Genomic DNA, 26,503 nt, shown 5'->3' on the forward strand with positions numbered 1-26,503 from the left:
ATTCACTGTATCAAGTCTATTACTCCTCAGAGGCTTTTACACCTGCTCTTCTAATTCCCCAGGAAATGATCTTTATTCATATTGACACGTAACTGCCTCATCATTGTGGTCTCTGCTAAAATGTCAACTCCTCAGAGACCTGTCCTGATCAACCAAACTAGGTGGCCCCTCAACCTCCCTAGTTACATATCTGCTATGAAACAATAACATGGTAATGACTATTTGAAATCATTGACTGGTTTAGTTCTCACCCCACTCTAGAATGTAAGCTCCACGAAACCTTATTTGCCCATCTTCAAATTTTAATCAGCATAAACCCACCACCAAAAACAAATACCTGGTATTGTTTTTGAGTGGGAAGGAAGAGGGTCAATAAATAGCTGATGAATGAATGAGGCCAAGGTCAGGAACCCCAGTCCAGTTCAAATCAGTTTGTAACGTTTAGTTTCACTGCTGCTGCATGGCCTTGATACTGGCCTGACTTGAATCATAAAAGGCTGAAGGAAGATCAATACATATTCCTGGTCCATTATGCGCAAAACAACTCCACCAAGAGCATATGCCTCTTCAGGTAAGGGTAGCAGTATGAAAACCAGGCAAGGCAAGGTCAGAGAATTGGACAAAGAAGTTCTCAACTTTATGATTATTATGGTTAAGAATTTTATTATCAAAATTATTACATCTCTTGTGAAAGTTCAAATGTTACAGCAAGGTGTAAACACTCCACTTGAGAAAGAAGTGATACTTCTTCCCTTCCAAGAGTTCCCCCCACCCCCCGCCCCCACCCCCCCCAGAGGTCTGGTCTTGACAGCACCCTGCCCACACAGAGTGGCTGGGGTCTCTGCACGTGCCAGGCAGGGTGAGGGCCGCCTGCCCGCTGGCTTCTCCCCTTGGCTTTAGCCAAGGAGAGAATGCAAACCCCAGCCCAAATGGAGAGACATTTACATACGTTTTATATAATATACAAAGAAACCAGCATCCCAGGCAACATGATTTCCACTCCCAACGCTCTCCCAGACTGATGGGTTTGTGGGGGAAACAACAAAAAGAAAAGTATTCTGCTGAGGTTTTCAGCATTAAAAAAAAAAAATCTCCCCTCATTTGAGCAAACACCTGATTTCAATTTTGAAAAAGTGAAATTTTGTAACAGTCACACACAAAGAGAGAAGACTGTGCATATGATAGTTGTAGGAGAGGGTAGAAAAGAAGGGGATGCAAGAGGCTGGGGGGAAAAAAGAAGAAAACAAATTGGAAGGAAGGAGGGAGACTCACAGTATTATCTTGTCCAAAAGAAAAGAAGTAAGGTCCACTGCAGCACCAGGGATTACACCTGTCATATATTTGCTACCCCTACCATGGTTATAACTGAATACAAAATTAGATAAATAAAAACACGCCGGATATTACAGTAAACAAGTGAAAGAAATAAGCTGGCAACCGTATGGAATTTAAAAAGATTGTGTACCCCACCTGGGCAGGCTCCAGGGCTCCTCCAGGGGCGTACAACAGGCACAATGCACTGATGGGGAGAAGCCAGTCTGCTCGCGTCTCTCATCCAGAACAGTGTTAGGTGTGTGGGTGGCTTTATAACTCTCACCTGGGCCACTCAAATAAGCATCCCCCAAAGAAATGTGGGACATGCCCACACACAATCACAGTCCTGTCGGTGCCACTCCACAAACGTATCTTTCCACTCTTACCCTGCAGTCACAAGTGCGTGCTCCCTAATCACGGAGGTGGTCCTATTCACAGGATCGTCAACTCCTGATTAACTGGGAGTAGAAAAAATAAAATTCAAGAATTCCCAAACCATTTGGGATCCTTACTAATCAAATTTATTGCCAACAGCTGATAAGTTGTAATGCAATTGGCCCATCTCACTTATTTCTCTTTTCTTTGCCTACTTCCTTTCTGGGTTACTGAGCTGTGAGACAGCTTGGGGAGGGGAGAGGGGTGGGAACAGCTGGGGGCTCAGACAATCTACTATGATCATCTGCTCCTGAATCATCAAAAGTTGACCAGGAGCTCTTCTTCAGAGAGCCAGGCACCCCTCAGCCAGAGCACATTCCAAGTTTTGCTATCCCTGCCTATTTCTCGGTGATTTTATGACGAAGGTAGGGAGTATTCTTGGTGGACACATCTCGGCCAGATATCTGCTTTTGGAATGGTTGTCACAGGGCGAACATTTCCATACCTACCTTTCTTCTTAAGTGCATAAAAACCCTAATACTACTCAGATGGCTTGGGGCTTTGAGATTGGCTCTTTTCACTTTTTTCCTCTGAAAAGAAAACTTCTTTTTTTTTGGGGGGGGGGAGGGTGTATGTGTGTGTGTATGTGTAAAAAGATGTCCCCACTGCACAAGTGACTACAGGCTACAGGCAAGGACGGGAGACAGAGGCTTCAACACGACTCATTGCACTTAGAACCGTTACTAACCGGAACACCATTTGCTTGTCAACAATGTACCCTTAACAGCAGGGAGAAACTTCTTTATAGTCTCTGCTTCAGACAAGATTTACATCTTTCTCCAAGGCCAGAGCCAGTCGCGACCACAAGTCTCGTTTCTTGTCGACCAGACCCAGTCCTCTGGCACCTTGTACCCTCTTCCCCAGCAATATGCTCGGCCTAGGTTCCAGAGGCAGCTGGAAGGAAGCAGCTATGGGCTCATTCAGTTCTGTTTGCCCAAATCCAGAAGCCCTAGGAAAGTCCTGTCTGAGTCTTGACTCCTGACCCTTGCAGCGGCTGGAGTCGGTACTGGTGCACACCCCCACTCCCACGGTGTGGGTAGTGCTGTGAATTGGAAACCGCAGATACCCTGGAGGCCTGGTAGGCAGCGGACTGCCCAGCACTGGGCAGACTGATAGTCCGTAAGTCTGATGGCAATGACGACCTAGAGTTCTGAGGGATGGAGGTGGAACTCAGAGTTCCTGTGCTGGACTGGGAGACCGAGTCTGAGGTCGGCGAGTCTGAGGGGCCCTGTGGGGTAGGGCTAGCAGCACTAGAAGGGCAGCTCCTCCTTGGAAGATTGCTGCCAGTGCTGTTTCCAGAATGTGGCTGGCTGCTATAATACCCTGGTGTCCCCGTAAATGGGGCCAACGAGTCTGTGGATACAGGGTGGGCGGGGCTGGAATAGGACGTAGAAGAGAGGGAAGATTCCGAAGAACCGTGAGAGGGGGGATTTCCAGGTCTCAGTGCAGTAGTTCGATAACTGTATCCTGGAGATTGGGTGGGATGTCCTCTAAAGGGGGAGGAACTCTGCTGAAGGAGGCTTTGTGATTCTGTCCGTGGACTATCACACTGCAGGAGCTAGAAAGAGTCGGGAGGAAAAGCATAAGGAGGTGAAAAAGTCCCTATTTAAGCCATTTAGGCTTGTGAATATTTAAAATACCCTACTTTTTCTTCTTCTTCTCCATCTTCTTCTTCTTCTCCATCTTCTTCTTCTTCTTAACCATTTGTTCTTTTTAGGATACCAAAGACAGTAAAATGGCTGTCTCTGATCACTTTATTTATTTTTCTGGCATGATTTATTACCTGAAGGTGAGCAGATGATGACTTATTTCCAAGGCTGCTGAAACTATATGCAAAGACGGCATCTCAACTGCAAAGGATGGCCAGGATCACAAAATATTTGGAACCCAGAATATACTCCTATGCCCAGAGATGAGCAATTTCTTGTCTCACCTGGTAGCTGTATCTGGAAGGGCTGTAAACGGCTGCTCCTTTAGAGAGTGCTGAGCTCAGTGTCTCTGGGCCTTCTCCATCTGTAGGGTCTGGAAGATAAAAGAAAATCAACTTGGCTTCCTAGAATAAGTGAGAAATAGCCATTGTTCATTCAAATCACCAAGAGTATCACCAACCCATGCTGCTTTCTTTTTGACAAATCAGGTGAGTGCAGCATGTCAGAGGGGCAAAAGGAGTGGTTAATTATGGGTGATGTTTTAAATGCCTGATCTGATTCCTGTCTCCTCCTTTCTCTTCATCCTTTATCAAAATGGATTTCCAGGCCTTTGCAGAGAAGAGTTACAGAAAGTTATCTCTTGGGAAAAAGGGAGAGAGAGGGAGAGGGAGGGAGGAAGGGAGAGAAAGAGGGGGACAGAGAGGTAGAGAGAGGGGAAGAGAGAGAGAAAGAGAGGGAGGAAGGGATAGAGAAAGAGAACACTTGGTGGACGCAAGATCTTAAGAATGCTGTAGCCCAGAAGAGTGGCAACAAGACTGAACTGGAACCTCCCTCCAGTGCAGCCCAACTGCATAAGAAACTGACTCACCTCAGTCCAGCATTTGGTGAGCACTGTGTAGAGCCTGGCTCATGTGTCCCTAAACCTGGCTGGTAGCAGAAGACCATGGGCTCACCTGAGTCTTTCTCTGTGATGTTACTCTCCCACGTGGGAGAAGGCTCTCCTTTTTGGGCCACCCTTACACTGCTTCGGAGGACCTTGGGGATGCTCCCTCCTTCTCGGAGTCGTTCCACTGATGTGGGAACCATCCTGTAAAGGAAACAGGATGCAAGTTTATGCCACAGGACTTCAGAATCAAGAGTCTGGAACAAATGAAGCTCTGACAAAGGCTGTACAATGCATTCCCTTATAACATCCTCTTAGACATTATTTTCTTCAGGACTAATTTAAAACAAGGTATTTTCTCTGCCTTAAACTATAGAAAAAAGGAATTTAAAGATGTCTGCATTTAACTGAAATAATAAATTTTTCTCTTCTGTGAAGTCATGTGCCTGGGTCATAGTAGTAATTTAATAAATGCTCTATAGATTAAGAAATATTACTCATTTGAGCCAGGTCTCTTCTTTCCTAGACTTCACTGCTTCAGTGCAAGATCCCCAAACAGCCTCACTCTTGATTTCTCTCATTTGATGCTCAACACTTGCTACTATTTATTATTTACTTACAATGTTATTTATCTACTTGTGGTCTCCCCTAAACCAGACAAGTCCTTTCAGAATATGTCTTATCTTTCTGTACATGCTAGCTGTGTGCAACTGAGACTTCGGTTGTAATTTAAGTGGAACTGAGCTGAACTCCTGACTTACCTTTCATACGAAATGAAAAAATAGAAGAGGCAGTGTTAGTGCCCAGCAAATAAAATAGCTCATCTGTGTCCACAACTACATGGCGTCCAAAGTGTTGTTCTGCAGGTTCGGTGGCAACTCTTTGCTTCTGTAAAGCTGAGGGGGGTGGGGGAGGGGTTGTGGCTGATACTATTAAATCAGCTGCACAGCATAGATGGCACTGTTGGCTTCCTTTCTCAGGTAAGTGTTCTCATACATTTTAAGTAAAACTGGGAATGATTCTAGATGTATACTTCCCTCTTGAATTTAATTATTTCAGCATCAAACATAAACTTACCACCTACTGCTGATATTCTCTTGAGGTCTGCAGTGAGATGAAGTGCCTCTGGAATCTGATGGGCTTACCGCCTCCATATGGGACACAGAGGAATGAGATGGGGAGAATTTTTTGTGAGGGGAGGATGGGGTTCGGGTTGAGGATCCCTGCACACCATGGGCACCAGTGTCAGAAAGTGAGTTACTGCTGCCTTGCCCAGCTCCTGCAGACTTGATTTTGCTCTGTGCAGAGTCACCTCCCCCACCAGCAGAATTCTCCTTGGCTTCTTGTTTCCGTTTGCGATACTCCAGCAGGGATACCTGGGAGGGAAACAAGATAGAGAACTCTAGCTAGACATTGTCAGTGGATCACTAACAACAGGGAAAGAAGATGGGAACCCTCATAAACCACTAGCCTGCCATGCAAATAAAGCAGGAACCAACACTAGCAACCCTTCCTTCAGATGTGAGAGATCTGAGCACAGCTACATATTTAAATCAGTCAGAAATTGGTAAGAAGAAAATATCTTGGGAGATGACATTTTTGAAGAACAGTGTTCACCAGCAGACCTCAACCTTTTTTCTGCCTTCAGAAAACTGAGATCACAGTGACCCAGTAACAGAAGCATGCTATCAGCTGTTTGCTACAATGGTAACACCTAGAAAAGGGAAAGGGGTGTTGGGAGCTGTGTAGTTTGAAAAAGCCTTCCAGGTGATCTAACAGCGCTTTCCCAATCCCTAAGAATCCTCAGAGTCAGTTGTTTTTTAAAAAAGAAAAAAAAAGAGAGAGACAGACAAGAAAAAATCAAAAGAAAAAGCCAACACTTCAGGATTCTTCGATGTGTTCAATTTTTCAAGACGCATGCAGGGATTTATTACTGTTTCTGTCTTACACAGGGAAACCAGTGTAAAAAGAGAAAGAATGATTTGCAGTTCATATTGTAGCAAGCTAGTCTAGGAAATGTACACTTGGAAACTTTTCCCCAATTCTGCCTCATTCTCTCTTGATTGCCAAAACACAGAGCCTTCCTCCCTGGCCCGCCCAGTACACCTCCTCTTTGCTGTTACAGCACACTGCCTACACTGGCTATCAACCTGTTACAGTATCTTGATTTTTCCTCCACTAAACTGTATGTTCTACGAGGGCAAAGACCAAAATTTTATGGCTTTTTATCTTTAAAATCCAGCACAGAACCTGACTGACAGCAGGCGCTCAACAATTCTCAAATAACAAATCATGATTTCACAATCACTGTTGTACATAATAATGAATCAGAAATCCAAAGATGTTTTAATTTTTGCTGATGATCAATGCTGTTCATACAAGTCTTCTAAACCCACTGCTATCTTTTTTTTTTTTTAAAGATTTTATTTATTTATTTGACAGAGATAGAGACAGCCAGCGAGAGAGGGAACACAAGCAGGGGGAGTGGGAGAGGAAGAAGTAGGCTCATAGCGGAGGAGCCTGACGTGGGGCTCGATCCCATAACGCTGGGATCACGCCCTGAGCCGAAGGCAGACGCTTAACCGCTGTGCCACCCAGGCGCCCCTAAACCCACTGCTATCTTATTCCAAATTATCTGCCAGTGTTTCTGCCTTCTACTCCCTCAGGGCTCTCATTTTTCTGTTCAAATGTAAAATATAACCAAAATGCAAAGTAGTACCATCTTGTGTATGCATTTTCCACACACAATCTTGGCAAAAGAATTAATAATAATAATAATAAATTCTGGCAATGTATTTCATTGAAATGCAAATATCAAAAGTCATTAGGCTACATTTCAATGAGACTACTACAGATATTCTGCAATTGTGTAAGACTGTCACACACACAGAACATTTAACATCTCTAGCTCTGCACAATAAATGGAAGTTGCCGTGGCAACCCAAAATACTCCCATGCATTTTCAAATGCCCCCAGTTGAAATCCACTGACATAAAAAGCACATGAACAGGCATTACTTACAAGTTAAGTCCCAACCTGTTAGCCAGCAATCTATGGCCTGGCCCTGTTCCACCGTCTCTTTCCACACTCTCCCCATCTTTCACCAGATACTACATTCAACTGTTTTCAACCACACCGCATCCCTGCTGCCCACTCACTGGAGTGGCACACAGCTATGAGTTCTGCTCCCTCTTCCGTAACATCCTTCCCCTTGTTTGTTGGCAGACAGCTTCCTACTTACCATATGAAATCAGCTAAATCAGTGAGTGACCTGTCATCTCACTCCACCACCTCTCAAACTAGCTAGGAGCCTCTTGTTTGTTCTCAATGTACCCTCCACATATATGACTAGGCCAGGTTGTGGCTTAGGCGTTCTTACTATATCTGAACAACTCCTTTGGAGCATCCACTGCCACTGTAATTAATTACTTCTTAATATAATTATCTGATTACCTCAGTCTCCCTTGCTTTAACCTCCATTAGGGCAGAACTTAGGAAGCAATATATAGCATAGTGGCAATAAGAGCATGAAATCTGGAATCAGACCTGGGCAGTGTCCTGGCTCTTCCATTTACTAGCTATGTGACCACAGGCAAGTCACTCAACTTGCCTTAGCTTCCTCATCTGCAAAATGGGAAATTACCCATCTTACAGGATTACTGTGAGGATATAATGCATAAGGAAAAGCTTAACACATGGGAAGTGCTAAATAATACAAGTAATTAGCATTATTCTTTTTCATTGTTCTATCCTTTGATTGCATAGCATGTATACAGCACATACATGGCAGGCATTTAAATTTGCTGAATATTTCTAACATTCATTAAATTGTATTAAAAACAGTCTTGTCTTAAAAAACAAAACAGAACAAAACAGCGGCGCCTGGGTTGCTCAATTGGTTAAGTGCTGCCTTCGGCTCAGGTCATGATCCCAGGGTCCTGGGATTGCGCCCCATATCTGACTCCCTCCTCAGTGGGGAGTCTGCTTCTCCTTCTCCCTCTGTCCCTCCCTTTGCTCATGGTACCCCGTGCCCCTGGTCTCTCAAATAAATAAAATCTTTAAAACAAAACAGTCTTGTCTTTCACTGGACATGGCAGAGATCATGTCTTATATGTCTCTTTGTTTTCCTCACATGGAGAATGGTGCTGAATACATGGTGGTTAACTCAATAAATACCTACTGAATTGCTTAGTTAATATTCTTCAAAAGGGCCCATATAAGGCAGAACACTTACCTTTTTCCTCTGCGGTGGGTTCTGGGGGGCAGACGGGACTCCTTCACAAGCCCTTTCACCACCAGGTGACATGGATCCACGAGAGAGGTCTTTCATAAAACCATGTTCATATCTGCTGGGAAACCCTTCTGCAGGGGAACAATATCCCCCGTCCAAATGTAAAGGCTTCCTATCCCCTACTAGGGGAGACCCTCGATATAATCCATCTGCTCGAGGCATAGCGTTCAATGGGGAGTAGGCGTACATTAAATTAAACTCTGTCCGAAATGCCTGGTCCGAGTTCCTCGCAAGGGTCTGATGTCCATCTCCACTCCTACTTGGAAAGCCAGTCTCAGAGGGGGGCCCGATAGAGGGATGAGGAGCCAGGTCAGAAGGACCTGAGTTGATCAGGGAAGGTCTGTCAGCACAGCTGTTAGTGTTGGAGTCAAGGTAGCCTACTTTTGTCAAGTCCAGGTCCTTCCGGTGACAAAGCTGAAAGAATAAAAATCAACAGAGACATGGAGGAGGAGGCAGGGGAAGGAAAAAGTCAAAGGGCAGAAAGGAAGGGAAGTGAGAGGGGCACGGGTGAAAGGTAAGAGGGATGGGGTAAGAGGGATGGAAGTACAAGAAAGAAAGCCATTAACATCTGTAAAAGTCCCCTGGAGCAATAGTATATACAGGCCAGATTACTACAGAATGCCGGCCTTTCACTAATTGCTTTAAAGTTTTCTGGATGAGAAGCCTGGGAAAATCAGAATTAGACAATTGGCCAAATGTGACTATTTTGCCCGCTTAGCCTTTCATCAGGTTTGCTGAGTCACCTTGTACTACATTAAGGGACTAGAAGTATAATCAGGGATTTACCTGAGCCCCATGTATGCTACAGAGGTGAGACTGGTGTCTTAAGATAACTGGCTTCTGGTGTTATTCATTTGTATTTAATACTGATGGAAGGTGGGAGGAGGGAAAAAGGGAAAGAAAGTAGTAAGTAGAAAGTCAAGTATTTAAGTTACTGGTTTAGTAAAGGAGAATGATATTAGTTAAAGACATCAAACAACCAGTTCTTTACTCACTTTCACTATTAATTATGTGTGCTTCTCATAAAACTTTCTGGCCACTCAATTCTTTATCCTCTGATGTATGTACACATACCGCAAGACCACTAATGCCCATCACTGCAGAGCATTCAAAATGCTGAATTGTATAAAAAATAAACCACATCTACACTTTGGTTATCATTACCTCCCAACACCAAGATTTTCCACCACTAGGTCAACTATTACTAACTCTCTAGAAAGAATGGTACCAAAAGTCCACATGTCACACCACGATTTTCTTACAAGAGTAAAAAACACCCAGAAAACCTCTAGTACACTAGAATACAACTTTTTTCAGTTTCACACTGATCTATAAAATTCTGATTCAGAATTTTATCCACTATCACTAAGTTTAGCACTAATTTTTTAACTGGAAAAGGGGTAGAGTTAATAGTTCATTTAATTTCTGAAAGGTTATGAGAGACTACAGCTTTCTCTTCAAGAGGAAAAAGGCTCCACGTGGATTCAGAGTTAATCATTACTACATATCTTTTAACAGTTAAGAAACTCTAGCACTAAGATCTGTATTTAACATCTTCAGAGCAGTAGGGTGTCTGAGAAAAACACTCAATTGGATATCCTAAGAGATACCACTTGTATGCAACCACATCTCCACTACTACAGAAGGAAGGCCTGTGTCCCAGAAGCCATGGGCTGACTTAGTTTCCTTGTATACCCAGGAAGGAGCTATAAAGAAAACAGAAAGCAGAGAGGCAGGACTCTCCCTTTCTAAACAAGCTGTTCAATCTATCAACCAAAGTCCCAAACATCCAGTTAAACAGAGCTGTCAGATTAACCCTGAAACAAGACATAAATCACTGCCTAACTTTTCCAGTATAAACTGCTCCTTTATCAGCCCAAGATAATAAATATCAAAAGATAGCTCCTACCAACTTTTGATTTCAACTTTCCTTATTTAACGAACACACCTTATTTGTTACTTTCTTTACCAAGGCTCCCACCACATCTTCAGCTTGCTTTAAACTTGACTTCCAGATTCTATTCTTTAAGAGAACTCTTCAGCCACCCCCTCCCCCAAACAACAAACCCCACCACCACCACACACACACACACCCCTTCATTTTCCTCCATCTACATTGAAAGTTCTGAGTGATCCAGTCACACATGGGAAGATTCATTCAACTTACAGCGACTGACTGGTTGCTCTTCAGCCTACTGCCCCATTCATTCAGACCCCCCAGCCCTCCCACACACTCATGCACACTCACTCTCAGCCTCCAAGTGTGATTGAGATGGTGTGATAACTACCTCGGGTGACAGGGACTCGGGCCTATTCGCAGGGGAACTCTCAGGGGAGGATATGTTCTAGAGGAGGGAAAAGCATCTTGTTATTCATCTATCCGAAGTCAAGAAGCAAAACAAAACAAACAAAAAAATAAAGTAAAAGCAAGCATAGATGGTTAGCCACAACTTTTTGTGGTGGGGGCAGGGGGAGGGAAAAGAATGCACAGGGGAAATGTTTAACTGCAGAATTCATCTCAATGGACGGAACGACTGGTTAAAAATGCTTCCTGGTGTCCTTGAAAGCATTCAGGGATAAACTGTTTATAATGTTTCATGCTATAAGTAAACATCTTAAGCAGATAACAGAAAAAAGTTTAGATTGGTGAAACTGTACACTATAATTTCATTTGAAATTCTGTTCTACATCTGATGACAGTTGAGCAGCCTATAGTATTTATTACTGATGGGCACCCTACCACTTATTCCTCCATAGGGGAATCTTTTTCTTTTATCCCACACCTCCTTCTGAAAGTCATATTTCTTCATTCTCCTGTGTGGTTCAGGCTTGTCACCACTGTCCAGGGAAAGTGCTGAGCATGCCGGGGCTTGAGAGGGCTAGGGAGATGGCCAGCTCCTCCTGAATAAGAGTTATAGGAGACAGAACGCAATCTAGCTCATAGGCTAGATGGTTTACGGCATAATCAACCTGGATCTGAACACCCCTACCTACCAATGTTCTCTGATATTAAAATCCCTTGTACTTTTGGGAACAGAGTGGGGGAGGAAAACAGGGGGGAACATTTCAAGTCTCTGCATCTTAAACAGGATTCCCCTTAGAGCTTTCACCTGAGGCAGCACTCCCACAGCACTTAAACAGGAACTGGACAGTGAACTCTGATGGAAGATCTGAATGGTAATAAGTGGACAGAAAGATGGTGGTAGTTATGACATGGATTCGAAGTACTAGGGGGAAGGGAAGGAAAGGGCTCCTAATATTGGGAGCAGACCCATTCCATGGGAGGTGTAATGAGGCTATTAATTTTATTTGGTGGGCTGGGTAGTGTGTAGACACTGGGCCAGGAAGAGAAGGGAAGGCTTATTCTGGTGGAAAGGAAGGGTTAATTAAGTGTGCCCTCCCAAAGTTGCTTTTTACTCCTTTTCCTTGATGCTTCCTCCTCCCTTACGATCTTGAACTGCATGTTCTCCTCAATTCCTTCCCTTAGCACTGGAGACATTTTTCACTGGGAGGACCTTTTTCCTTTAAAAAAGATTCTTCCCCAACCAAACTGATCTTTACCTGTGACACCTTTTCGGTATTTCTCTGTGTCACAGTCTTGGATGGAAATAAGGCTTCCTATACCAGAATATAGGAAAGAGCACGGCAGTTAAAATGGTGATAAAGATGGTCAGGATGGTGAAGTTTGTTTTATTGACAAGAAAGGTTAAATTTCCTTAGTTAAATCACGAGACTGAAACAGTGAAAATAGGCATTAGACTTTTTGAAGGGATGAGCTATTTAATATATTTTCTTTTATTCCCAGTATTCTAACATTATGCTTACACTATGGATCACTAAACTGATCTTTGATTTGTAAAATAAATAAAAACACCTTATCCTTGCACAGTGTTTCAGTTATCCAAAATACTACATGGTATTAGGAAATGCACCGACTGCTCAATTTAACTGTCCTGGAAGGTGATGTACCTTCTAATTTCTGCAATTTCACCTTCTTAATTATAATAAAATCTGCAATGATAAAGTATGAAATCCTATGCTTACAATTTGCTGTGCTCCAGGGTGAATATTCTATGAAATTTTACTATTAAACTCTACCTGCTAACTGAAAAATCAAGGTAATTAGACCAAGTAAGGCCGAAATCAGGTGCTTTACTGTATAGCTAACAAGACTGCCACAGTGAATTTGGTAAAGAGTAACTTCTCTATAAACCAAATGTAACCAGGAAGGTTCCCCCTGCTTCCCTGCCATCCCCTTGCCAAAGAGGTTTGCTCCCAAAGTAATTAATACAGTTTAGTTCAGGTATACAACATAGCTATTTCCTGCTTTCAAGGTTGCTAGTTACCTCCTTCTGAGTTAGCCATTCAGAAATCTGGGTATTTTTAATCCCTGTGCTCTCATAAGGGCTGAATAGGTAGGAAGGCATTGGTTAAAGCATTCACCTTTATCAAAGAACACATCTGGAGAAGTTACAAGCTAGGGGCAGAGTTAAGTGTTTAGTGATCAGAGCAATTTTTTTTTAAGAAGAAGGAAGAGACTGTTTAATGAATTTCAAATCAAAGCAACATGCAATAGATTTTTTTTTATACAGAAGGATTCTATTCAGTAAACCTGCTGTCATCCACACGTGAACACAAGAATGTGATTCAGAATTAACTGTTCCAATAGCTAAGATATACATTTCTAACTTAATCCATAGAGTGAAATGTAGTAAATGTCTCTTACAAATACATGTTGTTAGCCTCTTTCTACTTTTCATTCCTAACACATTGTAACAAGGGAAGGTAACCTGGAGTAGGAAAAAACCCCTCATTTGCCACAAATCATACCCCAAAGCTTTCTAAATCTCTGTTCACTGAGGCCACAACAAGAATAGAAAACAACAGGGAGCGATAATTCACTCATTTAAAGGCCTAGAAAGAAAGACAATCAATCTGTATAACCTGAGCTCTCAGGCTGGTATCATTAGTGGTTACTAAGCAGCTAGAGACCTATTTTAACCAAGGTATGCAGTAAAAACAAAGATGGAGATGTAGCATGCTTACTACAGTTACGGAGACTGATGGATTGCATGCAAAAACAGATCAATGTCATCCATGGCAGAACTATTCCTTTTTGGGGAAGTATGGGGACTTTTAGGGAAGATGAGAGGCTACCAGGTAACAGGTCACACCGACGCTGAGGTTTCCAATTCTCTTGCTGAGACTGATAGGAACATGGTCAAGAAATATTTGGAATGATATTATAGTTGAAATGAGGAGGGGCAAATGATAATTTTCATATTCAGCACTCCCAATAAGCAAACCCAAATCACCTCAAACTGCAGAGGAGTATTGCAGCGACTAGCAGTAGTAAGAGACGTGATTGGTGAGAACATGAGGCTGTATCCATTTCGACACTCCTCTTCTGGGTGAGATGGGCCAGGTGTGGTCAGTGGGGGGCTCTTTGAGCCTGGATTGGGAGGGGGTGGTGTGACTGGAGAAAGAGGCCGCAGTAACTTGGTGACATTCTGCTCCATCAGATAGCGAGACTTCCATTTCTTTAATGGGCTCAACAAGTCTGTGAAATACAAAGCTTGGATGAGAGATTGAAACCACAGCTTAAAGAGAGGCTCTGTAGTAAAGCCATTAATCTCTAGCCCACAATGGCTCTTAATTCCTCTTTTGCCTCATCCCATTGGTATCTCCCACAATCAAACCCAAAGCCCAAAGAACTCTTTAATTGCCACACTTAAGTAATTCTCAAAATTCTCTATTGCCCAGAGAGTCACCAGATGAATCTGACACTTCTGATGACTGATCTCTGGAATGAATTTAATCTCTTCCAGGGGGGAACATAATTTAAAAAAAATTTTTTACATTGAGTTCTAAAAATCTCAGTTCTGTGTCACTTTGTTAAAATCACCCTCTACTTAAATGCCAGGTCACCAGCTCAAGTTTCTAAAATGTTAACACCATACTTCTTTTATCTTCTTTTATGTATTTTTACCATTTTTTTTGGCAGTTCTTTCTATAATGTTCTGCTTTAGTAGGAAAGAGTTACACATGATTACCTGACCTATATATCTGGCCCCTAGTTTTAGAGTACTTCAAAGTAGGAAATGATTTTTACAAAAATTTCTCACAACCATTTTCAAAAATGAGGCTGGTACTCCTCTTCTGACTGGAATAGCCTACACTTCTTATAGTTCTTTGGTCCACTTATAAAGGAAATTACTACCCTATATATTTTAATGACCACTCGGGTCAAAGCACCTATCTAACTTTCTCAGAGGAAAAACCTACTTTTATTCATTTACAGTTAAAAGATATTTATTTACTTAATACTTACTATATGGAAACCACTGAATTAGGTATGCGAGGGGAGAAGGTCACCATATATTCTATTTAAAGGGATTTACAATTTGTGAGGATGAGAAAACAGAGGTAAAACATGTTTAATGTAAGTTTAAGACTCTCAACAGAGGTGATCATACTGCTATGTGTTCGTAAAAAAATACTTATGCTTTGCAACTCTTGATCTCGGGGTCCTGAGTTCAAGCCCCACACTGGCTGTAGAGATTAATACTCAAAAATAAAATCTTAAAAAAAATAATTATACTTTTAAGTGATTATATACCAGTTGCTATTCTATGTACTTTATGCGAATTATCAGATTTAATACGAACAACTGTATAAATCCATTTTAAAGATGAGGAATTTGATGTGCAGAGATAAAGACTAGGTAGTTTAGTTTCATTTACATTCTATTTTTTTTAAAGATTTTATTTATTTGAGAGAGAGAGAGACAAAGATAGTGACAGAGATAGTGACAGCACAAGCAGGGAGGAGAGGGAGAAGCAGGCTCCCTGCTGAGCAGGGAGCCCAACTCGGGGTTGGATCCCAGAACCCCAGGATCATGACCTGAGCTGAAGGCAGACGCTCAATCTCCTGGAGCTTGATCTGGGGACTCCGGTTCATGACCTGAGCTGCAGGTAGGCAGACGCTTAACCGACTGAGCCACATAGACGCCCCTCATTTATGTTCTTAATCATTATGTTAAAATATATTCCCAAGGCTTAGTGGAAGGAGTAGCATTTATCCCAGTCCTTCAAGGACAAGTTTTGGGACAGAAGGCATGATCAGAGTTATGCTTCAGGATGATTACTCTGGCAGTAATAGTTAGAATGACAGTGGGAGACTATTTGGAGTTAATGAAGTAGTTAACAGAGTTATGAGGCACTGAACTAGGCTAACAGATGTGCAAATGGAGAGAAGAATAAATGCAAAAAATACTGGACAGGCTTTTTTTTCTTTCTGATATGTGAGAATTTTTTATTTTCCTAGATTGGAAGTATATTCATACTTTTCTTGTTTTTCAGAAACTAAGCTTTCTTTCTTTTCTCCTTTGAAAGGTGGGTAGGTATAAAAAACAAACATGTGATTCATGACATGTTTAGAATACTTTTTAATGTACTTTGAGAGTAAATCTTAAAAAAAAAAAACAACAAACCACTGCTATACTGCCAGATCCAACACTAAATACTAAAGGAAATTAGATAAGTAATGAAGCTCACTCTAGAGAAGTTAGAAAGTACAGGTGAACCCTACCACTTCCAAATCAACTTATAGGTCATTCACATAAAACATATTTATTGAGTTCTTATTATGGTATCATATTCAACAAAATAGACCTGATGTCTGCCCTGATGGAAGGTGATGGGCCAGTGGTCATTTGTCTTTTTTCTAACAATAACACTATATTTACATTTTTTTTCAAGTCTTATATTTTTTCATCTTTACTCAAACAATTCACAAAATTATATAAACAAACATCCACATATTTAAGCAAACACAAAACTTGAAACCATACCTACAAATTAATGCACTGCTAATATCCTGGTGCATTTTCATCTAGACCTTTATTTTGACATGGCCTTATTGACTCTTGTCTAAATAACACAGCTCAATAACCTATCATTTTCACTCAGAAACACAAAGTAACAAGCATCTGCCACCACCCACATGGGTAAGCATCTGCTTCCGGCTCAGGCCATGATCCCAGGGTCCTGGGAATGAGTCCCACATTGGGCTCCTTGCTCAGCGGAGAGCCCGCAGCTCCCTCTGCTTATGTTCTGTCTCTCGGACAAATAAAATCTTAAAAAAAAAAAATACTGGCCTATTCTCACTTTATCTCCATATTTACTTTAACTCAAAACATACCTCAGTAGAAGGTAGTAATTATCTGCCCTTTTCCCATGTTAAACAGTTATGCTCTTCCAAAATCTTTTAAAATTACAGAACTATAATTCTCCATTGATTTGAAATGACATTTATCCTATTAGATTCTTACACAAACCGGGTTCAGTTTTGTACACCTGTTGTCTAAACAGCATCAATATTGACATCCGTTTTAATAAAACTGTTTGGGTAATTCCACTTATTCTCCTCTAGCTGCCCAAAATATTTTGGCTATTCTAGCATACTTGTTCCTGTCAGTGAACTGTTGAAATCATTCACCATGCTGACAGTACTCTCCTCTCCCCAAAGTCAGAATTTTGATTGGTATTGTATTAAATTCATGAGTAACCGAGGAAGAATTCTCACTCAGCACCATGGCACAATCTTTCAGCTACTCATGCCTTCGTTTATCCCTTTTCATATAGCTCTATCACATTTCTTTCACTCACTCATTCATTCATTCATTCACTTATTTATGAGAGAGTGAGAGCGAGCGAGTGAGAGCAGGGGAGGGGGGCACAGGGACAAGCAGACTCCCTGCTGAACAGGGAGCCAGACTTGGGGCTCCATCCCAAGACCCTGAGATTATGTCCTGAGCCAAAGTCAGATGCTTAACTGACTGAGCCACTCAGGCAGCCTGATTTGTCACATTTCTAATTAGGGTTACTCCCCCACATTCTTTAGTTTTTGTTACCATTGTACATTACATGTATTTCTCCCTTTGTGTTACTCTCTGCATGGGTTTTTTGTTTTTTTTTTTTTTTAAGATTTATTTATTTGAGAGAGCACACACGATTGAGTGTGAGTGGGGGAAGGGGAGAGGAAGAGGCGGAGAGGAGAGAATCCTCAAGCAGACTCCCTGCTGAGCACAGAGCCCAATGAGGGCTTGATTTCAGGACCCTGAGATCATGACTTGAGCTGAAATCAAGAGTCAGCTGCCTAACCAACGGAGCCACCCAGGTGCCCCTCTTCATGTTGTTTTTAACATCTAAGGAAATGTTTATATATTTTTGTATCCAGCTACCAGTTTTTAGTTAAATCACTTGGCTTTTCTAGGTAGATAAAGCATATTATTTGTACACAATGATAACACACACATCCTCTTTACCTGTACTTCTATCTCATAAATTTTTTTTTTTGGTAATCACATTGGCTAATAATTCTAGACACTGTTAAATAATGTAAGAAGTGGGATAATATGACAACCCATCTTGACAATTTATTATTTTTTAACTGAAATATAATTTAGTATACAGTATTAATTTAGTTTTGGTATACTTTATAATACACTTTAAGGTTTAATGTAAATAGTTTTCACCATTAAGCGTAATTGGCAACTATTTTTCAGATAGATTTAAAAAAAGATCATAGGTGGGGCTCAGTCAGTTAAGTGTCTGACTTTTGGTTTCCACTAAGGTCATGAGCTTGAGCTCTGCACAGGGCTTCACACTCAACATAGAGTCGACTTGAGGTTCTCTCTCCCTTTCCCTCTGCTCCTCCTGCTTGTGCTCTCTACTCTCTAAATAAAATCTTAAAAATAAAAAGTCATAGATCTTATTTTACTAGATTTATCATTAAATTCATATTTACTGTACTACTACTCCCCATCTCCATCTGGCCTGCTAATAAATTTTATATGAATAATTTTTCAAATACTAAACCATCCTTGTATTTGTAGTAGAAATTTCATTTGGTCATAATATACTTGTCTTTTGATATTCTTACAGATTCAAGATTCAGATCACTGAAATCTAATTCGAAAGTAGTAAGATGATGTTTTTGGGGGGTTACTTTGGTAAAATGAATAAAGGGTCAAAAATTTAATAATACTGCATAGTACATGCAATGTGCATCCAAAAGCATGTGCACACAGCAAATAAACAAATTTTACCATTCCTTTATGCTCGAAATCCTTTTTATTCTCTATATTTTTGCAGTTATGAATAATTCTGTAACTAGTACTTTATACAAAACTTTTTAGTCTACATTTATTTCTGTAGAACAGATACCTAACAGAACAACTAGGTTAAGTAGTATTTTTTTTTTAAGTGTATTTATTTAAGTCATCTCGAACCCCAGTGTGGGGGCTGGAACTCCTGACTCTGAGATCAAGAGTCACATGCTCTACTGACTGAGCCAGCCAGGCAACCCGGAGCATTAGCCTTTTTAATGCATTATGTTAAACCTTACCAAACTGCTAGTAGTAGGGTTATTACTCTCCTGTCATTTTTATTGCAAATCCTTCCTCTCAATAGACTTTTCCTCTACTAACTCAGAGATAATATAGACACAGAAACTTTATTCAAGATTGACTTTTACAAAAAAATATTTGAATGTGCCTAGAACTTGCTTTGGCAAGGATCTAATTCTTTTCAATCCCCAGAGCAAGTAAAAATTCCAGAATAATTTCAGCAAATATTTCATTTACTTAAGACCTGTTTCTGGCTATTCTACACCCCCCACCCCCCACACACTCTCTCTCAGGCACCAGTACTGTTCTAATTTAATTACTAGCTTCCAGCTTCATATTAGAAACTAGTTTTGTTTCGTCTTTGAGAGAGAGAAAGCGAGTGAGTGGGAATCTTAAGCAGGCTCCAAGCCCAGTGCAGAGCCCTACGTGGGGCTTGATCTCACTATCCTGACACCATGACCTGAGCCAAAATTAAGAGACAGGTGCTTAACCAAATGAGCCACCCAGGTGCTCCTAAAAACTAGTTTTGTACTTCTAGGGAAGGCACTTCTTTGTCTTTTTATTTTCTTCTTTTTATGTTTAGATAAACTTCGTTTAATCAAATTCCAAAATGAACTAGTTCCATGGGAACTATATGAAGCCACCGGGGGTGGGGGGTGGTGGTGATATTATAGTTAAAATTTCAATTAAGGAATACAGACTTTATCTTCATTTCCTCAAGACTTTAAACGTATTTCTCAGCAATGGTTTACTCCACAATGTTCCACTATGGTTATTCCTAGGCGACTTCTTAGTTTTGTTAAGTTCGGGAATGAAAAAATTTTCATTTTCTTAGTACATAAATGCTATTAATTTTTTGCTATGTATCTTCTATCCAGAGGCTTTACTGAACTCTTATTAAATCAAAGTTTTTCAGCTGATTAGACTTTCCTAGGTACATACCTACACCATTTATAAACAATGAACATTAAGCCCTCTCCTTCCTGAAGAGTTAATTTTATTTTTTATTACTATACAACTTTAGATTTTAAGAACTTAGAATCTTTAATGTACCCTAGTATCTGACTAATTTCTGTAAATATTTCATAAATGCTCGACAAGAAAGAGTATTTTGTGTAGAATAATGTTAGTAATAATTCCTATTATGGGTTCGATAACACACTAAGCACTTTACATACATTATTTAACTTATTAATCTCATATAAGCTCTATAAAGGAGATACTAGTATTCCCATTTTACAGAGGAGGATCAGAGTTGCTTAGTAACTTGCCCAACATCATGTACTTAGTAATGGGTAGAGCTGGTCTTCAAATTCAGGTCCATTGGATTCTTTCTGCTGTATCAATCCATTTCCCTTTCTTTCCCCACCCCCAGAGGTGGGAGGGGAGGGGGGTGGAGAGAGAGAGAGAATGAGAGAATCTTAAGAAGGCTCCTCGTCCAGCACAGAACCTGATGTGGGGCCTGGTCCCACAACCCTGAGATCATGACCTGAGCCAAAATTAAGAGTCGGGTGCTTAACCAACTAAGCCACCCAGGCACCACCGTTTCCCTTTCTTGATTATCTCTTTGGTCTTTCTGAAAAAACATAACTAGCAAATAAAAATAATCCCTCAGGATCTATACTAACTTGCAGCAATATACTAAGTTATTCATTTGACTACTGCTTAATTAAGTATTTTCCTTCTGGTTATGTTGCTCCTTAAGGGCAAGGTGTGTCCTTTGAATGTTTCACACTGTTAAAGAGAGCAAAAATTCAATAAAGGTTGGTGACTAATAGTCCTAATACCATTCCAACTGGGGCATGTAGTAACAAAGACACTTTGCCTATGAGTCTTTGCTAGTCAGGACATGAACTGCTATACAACCTCCCTTTCCCAGCCTCAAATACAGAAACACAAATGCAAATGTGCGTATGTACATATACTCGATAGAAGATTTCATTTACGTTATACTCTCACTATACTGTAAAAGCTTCCAAAAAACTGATAATATTGGTGGAAATCTGGCATCAGCATTTCTTTTATCTAGTTTGAGTAAATCTCCCTAATCTTTGATGTAGAAGAAGAGTAAAATACTTTAAGAATAAAGATGAAGATAAGATAAATAGTATCATTTATCTTCCAGATATTCTACACTGGGATTTTATTATCCTGGGGTTATACATGTGAAAATTTATAAGGTATAATCCAAATTAAAGATAGAAGAATTAACTAAGTTAATAATTTGAAAAAAAATGTATTTTTAATAGCTTACTTTTTTCCACATACTATATAGAATTTTAACATAAAGCAGATATTACTAGTAAAAATCTACTCAAGTTCATATTTACTCAGCAAGTCAACGAACAGTAACAGTGAAGTAGTTTTTATGAAAATCTGAAATATTACATCATGTTAGCCGTGATCTTACATGACCTTTAGCAGCTAATTTATTTTATTTTTGTTACATATTACTCACAAAATTGATTTACAGATAAACTTATGGAAATCACAGAGAACTTTTCAATTAAGCTGAAATTGGCAGGAGAAACTTTGGTAAAAAGACTGGTGCCAAAATAAGTTAGCATCACAAGTTCATGCACCAGTGCTCTAAACTGCAATTTAATTAAAATTACCCTGTAAGAATTACTGTGAAAACCGATGGACCAGATGATTTTTTAGGACCTTCTCATTTAAAAACTCACAAAGACTTTATACTGGATTCAAAGCCATGTCTCCTAAAAAATTTTACACTAATTGTGTAAGCCCTTTTGAAAACAATAACATCTTAAGGATTTCTCATTTACTTCATTCGCCCCCTGCCCCTTCAACCAAGCCCCACCCAGCTCAATCATATGCAATCTTTATTGTTTCCCCAACAGTGCCCCATCTTTCTTGCTTATTTCTCCTCTTATAAACATGGATACAGATTTCCTAAACTTACTACTTTAAATGTATCTAACCTTTTTATAACCATTTCTGCTGTTATCTGTACACTGTCTAGTTCCTTCTTTGTCGGCGTGGGAAAACTGTTCCCTGACTTGAGATCTCTCTCTTCCTCTGTAAAGACAGATGTAAAGTAACTATTTAGATAACAATGTTTTTTTTTTTTTTTTTTTGTATCAGACTGTTCAAGTACTCAAACTGAATTTTTTTACATGGACCTGAAATAATCATTGCTTATGTATTCAGGAAGGTTTGAGATACATACCTGCATTATCTTTGCAGATACTAGAAGAGTTACTATTCTCATTACTTTGGTATAGGTGCTGAGCTCTAGTCTCTTGGGGTACAGATGATGTTTGAGTCATCCCTTCTTCCAAGGCTTGCTTTATCCAGCGCTACAATGGGAAAAGAACCAGGGAATTATCAATACTCATTTAAAACTACTTAGTAAAGCTATTTTAAATACATTAACCAGATCATTACATATCAACTGGTGAGAGATGCACTCCAACACACTCATTGAGTTCCACAGTCAAGTATTTTTTGTCTTGCGTTTCAGCATATTAGAATATTGCCCCATCAATTCCTTCTACAGGGCAAAATTGAGATAATCTGGATTATATATAATGAGATCCCATCACAAAACCAAAACCAGTAAAAAATGAGTACTGTTCAACTTTTCATATTGCTTAGAATGGGGTAAACGGGAAGAGATTAAGAAATCTTAGCTTTCATTTGAGAGAGAGACTTCGATCATATAGGATAAAATTAGTACATAAAATAAATGCCTCGAAGGAAGATAAAAGATCTCTTAAGAATTGTCTGCCCTGTGCTGAGGACATCTGAAGAGACAGTAGAAAAGATTCACAGGAAGACTCTGGATGAGAATAAACAGCTCTTCAGTACAGGTACAAAATACTTCCAAAAGGTCTACTCTCAGATGGAATAACCTGTGAGTTTTTTCTCCCTACTAACTACTTTGGTTAAATTAGGCAAGAATAATGCAAATCACCAGAATAAATGAACTTCTGTAGAAATCAAAAAGGGGAAAAAGTCAAAAAGAGCTCTCTAATCAGTCACATTTTTTTTGTAATCTAAATGATGAGATATAAATTTAGGTCAGAAAGTGAGCCTGCAAAGATTAGGATAATAAGATTATTCATCCTGGGGAAGAGAGAAAATTTCTTACCTGTAATTGTGTTCTCTTAAGATACACAGTTGTAGGTTGCTCACCACTCTGTGGCTCTCCTGCCCTGACATAAGACAGATCGAATTTTGATAAACATCAATTTCTGAATCAGACCCTCCCCCAAATAGGAAGAGCAAAGGTGATTATAATTTTACACCTTTAGAGAACAAGTATTACAGGTAAGTAAATATTCTCTTCACCAAAGAGAGCAAATAGAAATACCCTCTTAGAAACTTAGGAAATAATCATTTCTTAGGAAATAATATGAAGAAAATTTCACCAAGAAAAATTTTAGATCATGTAAATAAATGGCTTTGTGGTCTACCAAATGAAAGCAAAAATAAAACCATAAACACGAGGCAATAAGAGTGAGTAAGCATATAAAAAAGAGATCTCAACAGTCAGTTGAATCATATCAACATTTCATGATATGACCAGGTCTCTGAAAAGCCAAAATAAGACCAAGAATGAACTCGCTTATACACAGAATACTGATGTCAAGATGAACTGTCAGAACCACAGCACCTTACAACTTAGGAGAGACCATGGAGGTCACTTTGTCCAAAGCACTCATGTATAGATGGGGACAGTTAGGCCCAGGAGGACAAAATGAGTGAAAAATCCTTGGTTATAGATACCTTTAATACAAGTTTTTCTTTTCAGAGCAGATGACAGGACTCACTTGGGGTCACTGTGCTTTCCTCCAAGAGAAGATTTCTTAAATTTCCAGTGTCAAGTAGACGCACCCATAAAAGAATTTACATTCTGGATCTGATGACTACAAAAAGGGAAAATAAAACCAGGACAGGGGCATTCTAAGGAGTAAGATGCTGCTATGGTTAGCTATAAGATCAAACACAGCAAATATGATCAAACCCATTCCTCCTGGCCCTTCTGTATGTCTATATAACATTTTAGAGCTGATAAAAAAAAAAAAAAAAAAAAGAACTGGAACATTTGTTTGTAGCTAGCAAGTTCCGTAATAACAAATTAGATACCCTCAGCACCTCAGTTCTAGCTGCAGTTATTAGGTCAAAAGGATACTTCCTCCTTCTCCAAAACTCTTATACAGAGTTAGAAGCTCAGAGAGAGGTGAGAGAAATGTTTTGATGAGTCTCATTACTAGGGGGAAGGAGCAAGGAAGTTAATTTGGGTTTTGGAGTCCAAAGATCTGGACTGAAACTTGGCTGTGCCTCTCACTAGCTGCCTAACTCTGGGCAATCCATCTGAGCCAAAGTTTCTGGATTTATAAATCAAGGCCAATAACCCAACTTCACAGAGTTGTCACGAAGGCTAAGTGAGAATGCACATGAAAAAAGCTTGTAGCTTATCACTAGGCGCACATGTTTAGTGAGGACCTGTTCAACTGAGTATGGAGATACACGGATTATATAACCCCCTCCCGCGTACACAATAAAATACCAATGCAAAGCGAAGTGCTTTATTTTCAGTCAGGATGGTTTTCTAAGAAATCTGGGAGACCAAACCCCCCCAGCCCACATGTATTATACCTACAAAGTAAAAGTTTAGAGAAGATTTAGAGAGAACAAGGAAGGACACTACTGAAAGGCTTACTGATCACTCATAAAATCAACGTTTCCATTCTTAAAATAAGTGAAGACTCAATATAAGATATGCCATAATGTGCTTTTTAAGAACCATGATTCAATATAATTTAGAAACTCCAGGGACATCAAAAATGTTCTGTCAAACACTCTAAGAATCTGGATGCAAATACACAACATGCCACTTTACATGGTTTTTAAATGATGAGGCTTTTACATCCTTTAATCAGATAAGAAACAGTATGCCTATCAGCAATACACACTGTTCTAACTAATTCCATGGAGTGTTTTTTCTCATCTAACATATTCTTCTCTGAGAAAATTTCAGAAAATTATTACAATTTTGTTGAATAATGCAGATCTTCTCAGGTCCTACATTAGGACCTAAGTGTCCTTTCTAACCAATCTAAAAATAACTCTTTTCCATCCCTACCTAGATTAAAGCAGAGTTCAATTTCTAGATAAAAGACCCAATTTCATTAATTTTGTGCTATAAAAAGTGAAATTTTAATTTTGTAATATAATCTGGAAGTTAACAGCAAATATTAAAGCTGTGACTTAACCTAATGCAAATCTAAACTTAAAAAATTTTAAAAGACCCAATTTAAGTAAGATAATTCTGCTAGATAACTCAGCATACATATCCTGAACTCTTCCTGAAGACTAATACGACATATAGAGATTAAAGTGCCTGAGCAGAGCCTGCAGAAAACAAGACCAAGGATGGTCAGACACATTTGGAGAATAAAACATGGACATGAGTTAAATGGGATTTTTATCTGTTGTCAGTGGAGATACTAAGATGAGCTACAGAGACAAATCCTAAACCATACGAGGTAAAAAGAGTTCTAAGAAATGGACTGTCATCAGATTTGAAATCAAATTCCTACATGTTTTTGGTTTTTACAGGACTCTGCCAGTTGGAAAATCAAGACAGGAATACAAAGATTATAACCCAGCATCAGAATGATTAAGGTGGCATTTCAAAAGGCTAGCCCATACTGCCTACAATTCAGACTTCATTATTAATCTGTACTAAATAACTATCTACCCTTCTCAAAGGACCAAAATAGGAGATCCTACTGTCTGGCTTGATAAGATGCTCCAATAGTTAACATCCTTAGAAGTCTAGCATTATGCCCAACCAAAGACAGAACAGAAGAAAAAAGCTTCTCATATATATATATATATATATATAAAAATAAAATTAAGTCATCACCTGACTTGCTCCTCCAAACTAAAGACCATTATCTGCACTTTCTCTAAGTGTTCAATAGCACTCTAAAAATGTAGTTGAGATTTTGAGCTGTTAATCTTCATGAGGGGATGAGCTAAATGTAATAGGAAGATTAGTTTGGCATGCCATACCAGAGTTAACACAACTCTACAATTATTACAGAATAAGGTTAATCATAATGCTCATCAAATGCAAACAATTTTTTTCCCTTCTCAGGTGATCTCTGAGATCCAAGGTAAATGACTTGGTGTAAAAATTTATCCCCAGAGACCCAACCCTCCTTTATCGCTTAGGCAAATTTCTAGTCTTATTTTTTTCTTAAGAAAGATGTCATTGTTTTTATTCTTGACACCTGGAAGTTATTCATGTGACTGTGTTATCTATAAAGCCTCTCTTTAGGCAAAGATATCATCGTCAAATTTCTCCTTAGGGGTTATTCTACTTGGGAATTTCCCCCAAATAAACCATTAAGTGACTCAAATACTTAGGTAAGATGTGCAATTAGGAAGACTTTCTTCAGTGTATGCTACCCATTCAGTGGTAGTGCCCTTCCTTTGTGCACAGAACCCTGTTGCCCTCCTCCCCTCCATATCCCACACCACTT

At 39.7% G+C, this 26,503-nt stretch overlaps 1 protein-coding gene across 24 annotated transcripts in view; it reads right to left on the reverse strand.

The window, feature by feature from the left end:
- Nucleotides 1-370: 370 nt before the first annotated feature.
- SETD5 (SET domain containing 5) overlaps nt 371-26,503 on the reverse strand; it is an 80,592-nt gene continuing 54,459 nt past the window's right edge. For 13 of the 24 annotated variants that reach the window (XM_087866818.1, XM_087866820.1, XM_087866819.1 and 10 more), the window contains 8 exons: nt 22,174-22,303; nt 13,888-14,132; nt 10,861-10,917; nt 8,516-8,986; nt 5,359-5,657; nt 4,352-4,485; nt 3,683-3,771; nt 371-3,307 (listed from right to left, as the gene is read on the reverse strand). In XM_087866818.1, the coding sequence (XP_087722944.1) occupies nt 2,699-3,307; nt 3,683-3,771; nt 4,352-4,485; nt 5,359-5,657; nt 8,516-8,986; nt 10,861-10,917; nt 13,888-14,132; nt 22,174-22,303 (2,034 nt within the window). In that variant the 3' untranslated portion in view covers nt 371-2,698. The remainder of the gene's footprint in view (nt 3,308-3,682; nt 3,772-4,351; nt 4,486-5,358; nt 5,658-8,515; nt 8,987-10,860; nt 10,918-13,887; nt 14,133-22,173; nt 22,304-26,503) is intronic. The other 11 variants (XM_087866828.1, XM_087866827.1, XM_087866825.1 and 8 more) reach the window with 5 other exon arrangements.

Source organism: Ursus americanus, chromosome 14 (assembly GCF_024610735.1).
Source record: "Ursus americanus isolate L20-20 chromosome 14, mUrsAme1.1.p, whole genome shotgun sequence".
In the NCBI taxonomy this organism is placed as follows: Eukaryota; Metazoa; Chordata; class Mammalia; order Carnivora; family Ursidae; genus Ursus; species Ursus americanus.